Source organism: Trematomus bernacchii, unplaced genomic scaffold (genome assembly GCF_902827165.1).
Source record: "Trematomus bernacchii unplaced genomic scaffold, fTreBer1.1, whole genome shotgun sequence".
Taxonomy (NCBI): Eukaryota; Metazoa; Chordata; class Actinopteri; order Perciformes; family Nototheniidae; genus Trematomus; species Trematomus bernacchii.
The window spans coordinates 14,531,123-14,542,277 of NW_022987727.1; the positions used below are offsets into that span (position 1 = coordinate 14,531,123).

General features: G+C 39.2%; 1 protein-coding gene across 1 annotated transcript; it reads right to left on the reverse strand.

Annotated features, from left to right (window-relative positions):
- Positions 1 to 2,799: 2,799 nt before the first annotated feature.
- LOC117494322 (trichohyalin-like) lies at positions 2,800 to 8,312 on the reverse strand. Its single transcript, XM_034145167.1, has 2 exons — positions 7,383 to 8,312; positions 2,800 to 2,922 (listed from the first exon to the last, which is right to left on the reverse strand). Exons 1-2 carry the CDS (start codon positions 8,310 to 8,312, stop codon positions 2,800 to 2,802), a joined length of 1,053 nt encoding a protein of 350 aa, XP_034001058.1.
- Positions 8,313 to 11,155: the final 2,843 nt, after the last annotated feature.

Here is an 11,155-nt window from a genome sequence, read left to right on the forward strand (position 1 = left end):
TCCCCATTATCTCACAGTTGTAGCTGTCATCAGTGCTTTGTCCTGGATATGTGAGAGCTTTTGGAGCAGCACCCACCCACAGTAGGCCGTGATGTCATATGAGCAGCACCTGTCCCGGTGGTAGGAGCCCACCGCCCCACGGTGGTTTGTGGGCTGCTGAGGTAGGCATGTGTGGCATGTCTAGCTCTGGCTCCAAGGAACGAAGGCCTGTTATTCCAATGAAAGTGTTGGGACAGCTGTGTGTGTCCTTACATGCTGATCTTGAAGTTGGCTTCATGTGTATTAGAGGGGCTTAATCTACTTCATGTCTATGGGATTATTTTAAGATAATTGTTTAGACATAATTGTTAATGGAACTGAAGGGCGGGGGGGGGGGGTGGTTGGGGGTTATAGTGAATGGGAGATACAATATCAGAAATGGACACCAGCTTTGAATGCATTTCAGCCCATTATATGGCCGTTATCAGTGGTTATCAGCCTCATAGATATGGGTTAGACGGGGCCTAGTAAATCTACTTGAAAGTGCACATTATCATCTACTCATATAGTTGTTTTGGCACCTAAACATAACTGAATGTGATAGCTAACTAAACTGCAAACTTTTCATAACGTTGGATAAGCACTCTTTTCACTTACTTAAGCTCATTCATGGCCCTGATAATGTTGCAAAGGGTGCATCTGATCAAAATATGGAGTTACGAATACACACTAGGATAAATGATACATTTCAAAAATGTCTCCAATACTCTCTTACTAAAGCTAGAGCTAAAATCAGCGGAATTGTAAAGCAAGCCCGAAGGCACAATACTAAACCAAACAGAAGCTGCCTTATTTGATGACTTATAGCCAGCAGCAATCACATTTGTAGAGTTACAGAACTAGCTGTAGAAATAGTAGAAGTAGTAGAAGTAGAATGAGTAGTAGTTGTTGTAATAGTTTACTTTCTTTCAGTGAAGAGTACTTTTGTCCCATTGTGGAGATAATGTTTTAGTCCTACTTTGCATCTAGCAAATTCCTTTGGTAAATGCAAAGTAGTCCTTTCCTTTTGTTTCCTTAAAAAATGTAATACGTGTTATATAATTAAGTTTTAATTTAGTCAGAAAAAGTACATTACATTACATGTCACTTGTTAGATGCTTTTACACAAAGCGACTTACATGCACTCAATAGTTTGGGCAATCCCCACAGTGTCTTGCCCAGGGACATGATGACTGCAGTGGGGATTGAACCAGTGCTCCCCTGATCCGAAGATCAGCGCACAGCGTCCTCCAAAAAGTAGTTAACTAGTACCCACACCTGGGTGTGTCAATGAGAATGCCAAAGTAGTCAAAAATAAAACAAGTTGCGGTTGAAAATCTGGTGATATTGCAAGACGAGGCATGTCTGTGCGTGGGCAGATGTAAAATGCCAGCACAAGAGATGATATCACTTTACTTCCTTGTTTACAGAGAAACTATGGTGGTGCCATGCAACTGCTGTCTGCCAAAAAGCCGTAAAACTTCCAGTCTTTTAACCTTTGCCACCATAAACACACCTAAAATGACCTTCCAGATGGCAAATTACTATGAACACACATGTTCACTTTCACTTGCAGTGCTGTCAAAAGAGGTTTTTGACATTGCAGTGTTTAGACAGCCTGCCTGCAGCTGTTACATCCATAGATTCAAGTGTGGGAATGCAGGGGGTGTGTGCATGCTTGCATGTTTGTGTACGTGTTTTAGCATGTACAGTGCAGGCGTGGGCATTCATGTACCTGCTTGCATCTTTGCTATTTTAGAGTCACACTGGACACAGGCGCAGAAGTAGCTTCTGGTCCTGGTGCTGTGGTGAAGGTGGTCCATTTTATGGCGCTTTTCCATTGCAGCACGTAGCACATTTTTTTTTTGCTTTTCCACTAGGGGTAGTTCCGGCTCAGGGCTACTTTTTCACCTTTTTTCTGGCCCTCCAAAATTGAGGTTCTTACCGGGCCAACAACCGGGCTGAATATGCTAAACTAGTGACGTAAACACTCTCGACTGCTGAATGGTCAGAGAGAATCGCTGGCAAGGGGGCTACAACTACAACAAAATGAAGATATTTTACCATGATTTAATTGTAATACACGTTTCAAAATGATGCCGAAGTAACAACATTCTGATACCGGTCTGCAGACAAGACGGCAGGCGAAAAACCTTACATGTATAAAATGCTTGTTTTCTGAATGGAGATCGGATCGATCAGGCTAAGCTAACGTTGTATATGCTCCGTCCACACTCACAACAACGGCCTACAGACATAAATAAACCAGCGACTGTATTCACCATGACACAGACAGTCTGTGGTTTGTACTTGTTTAACTTTTGTCAAGTTTCTGAACAGATATGAGGAGCTGTGAGCTCTGAGTGCTAACAGCTAACGGCTGATGTTTTGGTTTTGTATTCTTTTGTGTCACACAATTTTAAAAGCAATGTAAATAATAACAAATTAGAAGGAAAAATAGATTAAAATAAATACAGATTTCAGTATTCTGAGGCTCTTTGCCCCATCCCTGTGACTCATGCAGGATAATCCATAGCTTATGATGGGAGTTTTCTTTGGAACTCCTTGTATTTAACAGTCAGAGAGACATCAATTCCAAAAATCTAAATGTTTGTTCTATTTTGTGGCATATATTTGACAAAAAATCTTAGGGATTATTACTTTTAGTCTTACTCCATGTGAAAAAAGTTTTCTCACATCGTATTCCTGGGAATAGATTTCAATAGCGAGAGATGTTCTGGAGCCAGCATCTGCTAACCATTAGTGGGCCATTACTGCACCTTAAGGCAGCTCTGACTTCAGCTTTTGGCTCCGGAGGAGGCTGCTTGATTTGCACAGATGTAATTCTGGTGTCAGGTACGATCTTCCATTAGATCCTTTACCTCTCACAAAACGAAAGCCCACCTAAAAAAACCAATATAAGTTTATGTGTCCGCTATAGAATCATTTCACTGCTTTACATTAGTAAAGCTTTTTACCACATTTTCTTTACCATAGAACTTCAGTATTCTTATGCATAAGCACAACTGTAATAAGTTGCAGATTTGAGTTGGAAGTGTTTTTTTTGGGATCAGCCTGAATTAAATATACCGTACACTTAATATAAGCTTATATTGTTATGTTAGGTGGCCATTTGTTTTAGGTGTCCGTACTCCTGCCTGTTTCTCCACTTGGGATGTGCTGACTACCATCTACTGTAAATAATATATATATAGTATATATACTGACTATGGACAAGGTCCTTGTGCAACCCCACTTCATACTATCTGAACTATCCCTTTAAAGGCAGATATTTAACATTAATTTGGAAATGGATTAAATCTTGGAAATAAGAACATATTTCTGAAAGAATGCAAAATAGCTGACTAATAATATTGTCACAGTGTTCCAGTTGAAACTTAAAAGGCCCAGAGTCTCTCACCACCACATAAATCTATGAGAAACTTGACTTTGGTTACTGCCTTAATCTCTGGTGAGACCACATCTTTTTCATAAATCAAAACTTGGTTGTGGTTTGAGGGCAGCAGTGATATTATTGTAAACAGCTTACAGTTTGTTAGTGCTCTGGATGCTTAACAGAGGAGATAACAAAAAAACAGCAAAGCGGGAACAGAACAATTAGCTGTCCAACAAACACAAACAAAGTTGCGAAGGAAAAGAACACTGCGGAGGAATCCAAGCTGTCCTCGTTTTAATGCCTTCCTTTGTGTTTGATCTCTTCCTTAATTCTACTTTCGTATTTTCCAGTCTTAAAAGATTCCAACCGCATCATTTTCTCTGAGCGCTGTGCAGGCGGAGCATGCTGAACAATCAACACATCCTGACTGGCATAATGGCTCTTTGTGCTCCCCCACCCCGCCCCTGGAAACCTATTCCAGAGTGAGTCAGGCACATGCAAACTGTTTTCTAACCTACACCCACCTCAATTGACCTGTGTCTAGTTTTTCCAGCCGAGAACCCAGAAGCAAAATCTCAAGTCTCTCACAGTCATTCACACTGGCTGACAGATTGGGTTATGGAGGCGGAGGGTGGTTAGACTCCAGAATAGATGGAGGGTGAAAAAATGGAGGACTACACACAAGCCTGTCTTTTATTATCCTTGAAAAGTGAAAGAACCACAAATCAACTTCACATCTCCCTGGAGCCAGATCACAACCCAAACCCTGTTGCTCGGAAAAGAAGACATGGAACAAGAAACGGACAAAGTCCCACTGTTATATATCGACCAGAGCGATCTAAAGAAGCCATGCTCATACCAAAAAAAGGCTTATTTAACATGACTACAGTGCATGTGTGTACATACTGTAGGAGGTAATGTATTTGGTTTGGTTTTTGTGTTCGATTGTCATTTTGTCAGCAGGATTACAGAAAAAATATGGTCCTAATTTCCATCGGTCAAGAAAGACTTTCTTAACCGATCAGAATCAATGGGCGAATACATGCAAGTCCTTTCAGTTTTAAAATGCATTTTTGTGGCATCATGGACATAAAAAATAAATTCTGTACTGGGTAAAATCCTGTTAGGGTTTCATGCAACTCCTCTGATTAGTCTAGTTGCGTGCACATAGAGTCCTATTGTCCTATGTTGAGTACACCAAAGTTTAATGTTAGAAATGTATAGTAGGGGTCAATTTCCACAATTAGCATAAATTGCGTAATTTGCATGAATTACCATTATAGCCTATGAAGATGGCTTGAATGGCTTGGCCGATTTGGACCATTTTGGAGTGATCTTGGGGGTTATTGAGGAGTCCATTTACGACATTTGCAGCATCAAAAATGGCAAAAAAATGAAAATACCTATATTTGTACTATCGGTGGACTGATTTAGAAGATTTAGGGGCCTCTGGATAATTTGGATTGGCCAAGTTATCTTTTAACTATTGTTTATAGGCTATAATGCCATTATTTTTCATCAACACAAGGTAAGCATCCAGCAGTTGCTATGTGCTGCGAACCACTACTATACATTTCTAACATAAAACGTTGGTGTACTCAACATTTCCGGGTTCACTCAGCTGGCAACTAGATGGCCAGTTGGTGGCAATGCGCAAAAACAACAAATATGAATGTATCCACTATTATTTTAAAACCATCTTTGGCATTGCATACTTCAAAAAAGTCAACACAGAAATTCTGTTCCCATTCCATTCCTGGTTACAGCCACAACATCTTTTACCAAGGCTCTAAAGAATCTATGAGAGAGCAAACCAAGCTAATTAGCATGTTAGCACACTTGATTGACTTGATTTGTTTGCAACTGAACACTAACAAACTCCATCATAGTTAGTTTAGACTATCTGGTTGAATAAGTTAAATAAACTGTTCAAAACTACCAAAAATAAATCTGAATAAAAATAAACCAGTCATCATTTTATTTCATATTTCACTTGAACTTTCTAACAAAACTGGGCTTAGTTTACCGTGTTACTGCACTGTAAAAAAAGATCGTAATTTTACAGGAAATAACTGTAAATTTTTATAGTAATTATCATGTTTTTTTAAATAACTTGCAAAATCCTGTAAAATGACAGATATTAACTATAAATTAACAACCCAAAACATTATTTGAAGTATTTTGACAATAACAACAAATAACGATTATTTCATTTTTTTTTACAGTAAATTTACTATATAATATTTACAGTATTTTTGCACTTTCAGAAAATACAGCAGAAATGTAAAAAAAAATCTACTTTTGCTGGTGCTGTTGCATTTAAAATCAAATAGTTGACTAAAACAAACTTGAAAGAAATCAAATACATAGTGTTGTTTTTTCATTTGTTTATATTTATTATGATAATTGTTGAATGTAAACAAGGTAATAAAGTAAGTACTGAAGTAGCTTTAAGTCAGTGTATTGATCAGGGCAGAGCCAGGTGAGCTAAAGTCACTCAATACAAAGGTAACTAGACAAAAACAGGAGGAACAAACGAGAAAGAATTCTAGTGTTATTTTGAATTTGAATGTCTTTGTATTGATTGTTATTATTAGTTGAATTCTCAGACTAAATCTCTGGTGACTTGAAATTAAAAGCAAGAAGCTAAACTTAGACAGGAGAAACAAACGTGAAATAAATCAAACGTGTCAGTATTGTTATCATTATCATTATTATTTTTTTATTGATTGACAAGACTTTAACTTAACAAGAAAACAATGGACTAAACATAAATATAGAAATGTACTATTAAGTAAATATGAAAAATATAAGATACATATAAAAATTGACTATTAACTAAACATGATAAATATAACATAAATATAAAAATGAACTATTAAGTAAATATGAAAAATATAACTTAAATATGAAATGAATACTATAAACCAAACATGACGATATAACATAAACCTGATAACTTGTAATGACTAAATGTTCCTCTTATTTAGGGGTGCTAGAAGCAAAGGAATAGTTTATTTATTTTAAAATTAAGGTTGTTTTTTTGCCCCTAGTGGCTAAAACTGCACATCACTGTGAGTCTCTTCTGGAACCTTTGTTGATGTCTAACCAGATCTAATAACTGTTAAGTGTTTAAATATATATCCTGACTGGCTGTGAGTATATGTTGTTGCTCACTCACTTTGAGCTTTAGACTGTACTTGAAATGTTTTAATGTCTTACTAATTTTTGATGTTGTGAGTTTGTTTTTTTAAAGTTTTTAAAGCCGATGTCAGGGCTGCCTTTGAGTCTTATGTTTTCCTTTTTAGTCATCGTTGATGTTTGGGCGGATACAAGAAAAGGAATTGATTAATCTTCTCCACCGTGGTGTTGTCCTCCTCTGCGTTGTTGGGATCGGCTCATTGGTTTGCTCAGGTGGATCCACCCTCACTTCCTGTTCCACCTCCAACTCCATCTTTACCTCCACAAGCTCCTCCTTCACCACGGAGAGTGCCTGTGGTGGTTGTTCTGGCTGTTTCTTCAGCAAGGCGGCTATCTCTGCATCCTTTTCCTCAACACAACGTTCCTTCTGTTGTTCCAGTTTGTGGTTTCTCTCATGCAAAGCGACTATCTCTGCATCCTTCTCCTCCACACAACGTTCCTTCTGTTGTTCCAGTTTGTGGTTTCTCTCATGCAAAGCAACTATCTCTGCATCCTTCTCCTCCACACAACGTTCCTTCTGTTGTTCCAGTTCGTGGTTTCTCTCATGCAAAGCGACTATCTCTGCATCCTTCTCCTCCACACAACGTTCCTTCTGTTGTTCCAGTTCGTGGTTTCTCTCATGCAAAACGACTATCTCAAAATGTTTCACCTCAAGACAACGCAACTTCTCTTGTTTGAGTTCCTGGTTTGTCTTTTGCAAGGCAGCCATCTCTGCATCCTTCTCCTCAACACAGGGTTCTTTCAGTTGTTTGAGATCCTGGTTTGCCTTTCTCAAGGTGGCCATCACTGCTTTGTCCTTCTCGTGCATCTTGAGGAGCTTTCCATATTTCATGTTCAGTTCCTCATTGTTTCCGCGCAAGATTTTCTGCTCAATTTTCAGGGCATTCATTTTAACATCATGCCTCACTTCCACCTCCACTTTCACCTCCACATCCTCCTTCTTGTCCACCTTCTCCTCAACACAACGCACCTTCTCTTGCTTCAGTGTTTGGTTTTCCTTCAGCAAAGCAGCTATCTCTGCATCTTTCTCCTCAACGCAACGCAACTTTTGTTGTTTGAGTTCCTGGTTTGTTGTTTGCAAGGCGGCCATCTTTGCCTCCTCCTTAACACAACGCTCCTTCAGTTGTTTGAGTTCCTGGTTTCTCTCACGCAAATCAGCTATCTTTACAGCTTTGTCCTCAACACAATGATCCTTTTGTTGTTGGAGTTCCTGGTTTCTCTCACGCAGAGCAGCTATCTCTACAGATTTCTCCTCAAGACAACGCTCCTTTTGTTGTTTGAGTTCTTGGTTAGTCTTTTGCAAGGCGGCCGTCTTTGCATCTTTCTCCTCAACACAACGCTCCTTCTCTTGTTTCAGTGTTTTGTTTTCCTTCAGCAAGGCAGCTATCTCTTTATCCTTCTCCTCCACACAACGCTGCTTCTGTTGTTGGAGTTCCTGATTTGTCTCACGCAAAGCAGCCATCTCTACACCTTGCTCCTCAACACAGGGTTCTTTCAGTTGTTTGAGTTCCTGGTTTGCCTTTCTCAAGGCAGCCATCTCGGCTTCGACCTTCTTGTGTGACCTCTGGAGGTTTCTGTATTTCATGTTCAGGTCCTCATTGTTGACGCGCAAGACGTTCTGCTCAATTTCCTGGGCTTTCACTTTCACATTGTGCTTAAACAGCAAAGCTGATTTCTCTGTATATGCTTTGAGCATAGCTTCCTTCTTTTTAGCGCCTTCAATCTCAAGCTTATCGCTTAAAGTCCTCTCCTGCTCCAGCAACAACTTCATTTCCTGATTTTCTTTTTGCAGAATCTCGAGCTTGACTGCCAGCTCATCTCTATTGTTCATCTCCATCTCTACTGCTGTGACGAAATGACCTGTTGTTTAGCAAACTAAATGTAATTGTTCGACTGAATTAACGTCACAAAAATCCCACAAAAGTCGAGTTCACTTGTGAAGATTATCTCGCTAAAAAACACTGCAAGTATCCCTAATGTTTGCTTGCAACAAAACCTATTTCTGCAATGATCTGACTCTAGCTGGACAAATCCCTTCTCCCTGCTGCTCTGGTGCTCTGATGCTCTGATTAATTCACCGTCACAGCCAATCTCCTAGAAGATCAATGCAGAATTCAGAATTCTACATCAAAGCAAAAGATGATGTCATAATTCTGAAGGTTCCATTCCAAATAAGGAGTGAAGGACATCAGCTGACAGGAAGTAAGAATGGAACCATGCTGTTGCCTAGCAATGCAATTGTGTTTAGATAATATAAAGAAATGTAAACAATCAAAATGCTTTATTAATTCCAATGGGAAGTAAGCAACATGTTCTATTATTAATTAGTACAGCGGATAAGCTCTCATATTATAACAATTGTGCATTTTATGAGAAAAGCATGACATTTCTAACATAGTTAGAGCATACCATAAGGTTTATTTTCAGATGTGGAGGGAAGTCAGATTTGACCCGTGAGGACCGTGAGAGGTCAAATCCAAGATGGCCACCAGTCTCTCGGGTCAAATGTTCAAACACGCTTAATTTTGGAACCAAACATTGTAGAAAAACATTTAAGGTGTCATATCCAACTAAATTAGGGATGCCCAATCATTTGATGATACTTTTGAGATCGCCAGAATTCAAGAAAATGCATTTAGGTGAAGATAAAGGTAGAAATTGACCAAAAATAAGCTGTCAATCAGTTGAAATTTGCAAAATGTGTGTGTGTGTGTGTGTGTGGTATATTCCAGTGGATTTATGGTCACCCAGCGCTAGCATTACTACAGAGACTGGAGGAATATGGCTTTACTTGGCACAGTCTGCATGCTGATGAAAACATTTGTTTTTGTCTTCAAATACATACTAACTTGATTGTGACGAGCATCATATTTGTTCCCCGCCCAACTCTCTAAGTCTAAGTGCTTGAACTCCGTGACAGGAGGATGAAGTATGTATAAATGGATGGAACTATCAACAAAACAGCGTTTTATTCCCCAATGTCATATTTAATAGAAAAATAATAATAATAATGTAAACCAAAGAGGGAGATGGAAAACAGTTCCATGTAGAGCACAAACAGCTCTCTTAACCCTCGCTGTTAACAAAGGGCTGCACTCAACTATAAGGTTCACCGCTGTCCCTTTCCACTTATAGAGGGTTGGGGTTCGATTCCCTGCCTGTCCACCTATAAAGCGCCCAAGGTAGCGCAGCTTTTTTTCTGTTCTTTAGTGGCTCACATGGACATTTAGAGGTCATGCAAAGAAAGGGTTATGTATGTTGTGTGTGTGACAGAGAGTGCAGAGAGAACATTGGCAAAGGGGATTTGTTTGTCCTAGCATGGCTGTACAATTACAAATACAAAGGTTTACCCATTTAGACTCCATGGCATGGAGAAAAAAACTCATTTTAAATGACTCTAAGGATATAACAAGTTTTAGAAAATTGAAAGATTGATGGATTTTTGCCCACATGCGGTAAACATCTTAATTGAATTTTCTACGTGCAACATGAGGACAATAACCACAAGTGTACTCACAGTACCTTTTTTCTCTGGCACTGAAGTTGCAAGGTTTCAGCATGTTGTCCCTCTCTAAACCTTTCTGTTCCCCATTCTTCTTTCTCCAATAAGTGGTGCATCATTATTTTTCTATTAAATATGACATTGGGGAATAAAACGCTGTTGTTTTGTTGATAGTTCCATCCATTTATACATACTTCATCCTCCTGTCTCGGAGTTCAAGCACTTAGAGAGTTGGGCGGGGAGCAAATATTATGCTCGTCACAATCATGTAAGTATGTATTTGAAGACAAAAACAAATGTTTGCTTCAGCATGCAGACTGTGCCAAGTAAAGCCATATTCCTCCAGTCTCTGTATTAATGCTAGCGCTGGGTGACCTTTCACACCGGCGCTTTTCCAGCTCCGGCTCGGAGCTGCAGGAGTTTATGGATTAATGGATTAATATCGGGATCGTTTTACATCTACACGTTAAATATGAGCATCGGGACGTCAACAAAGAACAGAAGACTTGAGATCTGGTGAGTCCTGCAACTGTAATGGAGTTAAACATGTATTTAGATAATCCTTAGTTTGTGAATGTTTTATTTTTTATTTAAGGTTACGTTTCTTCTTCTAGTTAGCTGAGTTTGCATCATTAATAGGTTGTTAAATGTTAAGAAGCCCTGAGATGCTGTTTCTTGCAAGATGTTGCGCCCAAACCTGGTTTAACAAGGTGGCTGCTAACGTTAGCTTACAGCTTATTGCAGTGCTGCCGCTCCACCTCTCGTCTCCAACACGGGAGAATTACACATAAACATGCAGCGGGGTGTCACAGTGTTGTCGCCAAGTTTAATGTAAGGTTTCACAGCTTTCTTACAGCGGAATCCAGTTTGTTAATATTCAGTAGCCAACAACTAGCTTAGCATAAACAGCTAACCGCTAACGTTCGGCTAACTTGCTAGTTAGCTCTGCTCTACTGTATATATTACAAGCTAACATGACTAGCTAATGTCACACTGTGTGAACTAAAATACTTGTTGTATTACTACATCATACATGC

Excerpts from the sequence above, each read along its gene's own strand:
- LOC117494322 (XM_034145167.1), bottom strand. The coding sequence starts at position 8,312 with ATGCTCAAAGCATATACAGAGAAATCAGCTTTGCTGTTTAAGCACAAT. Across the intron at positions 2,923-7,382 it reads TGATGGCCACCTTGAGAAAG|GTGGGCTTTCGTTTTGTGAG; the intron begins GCAAACCAGGAT and ends TGGTTTTTTTAG.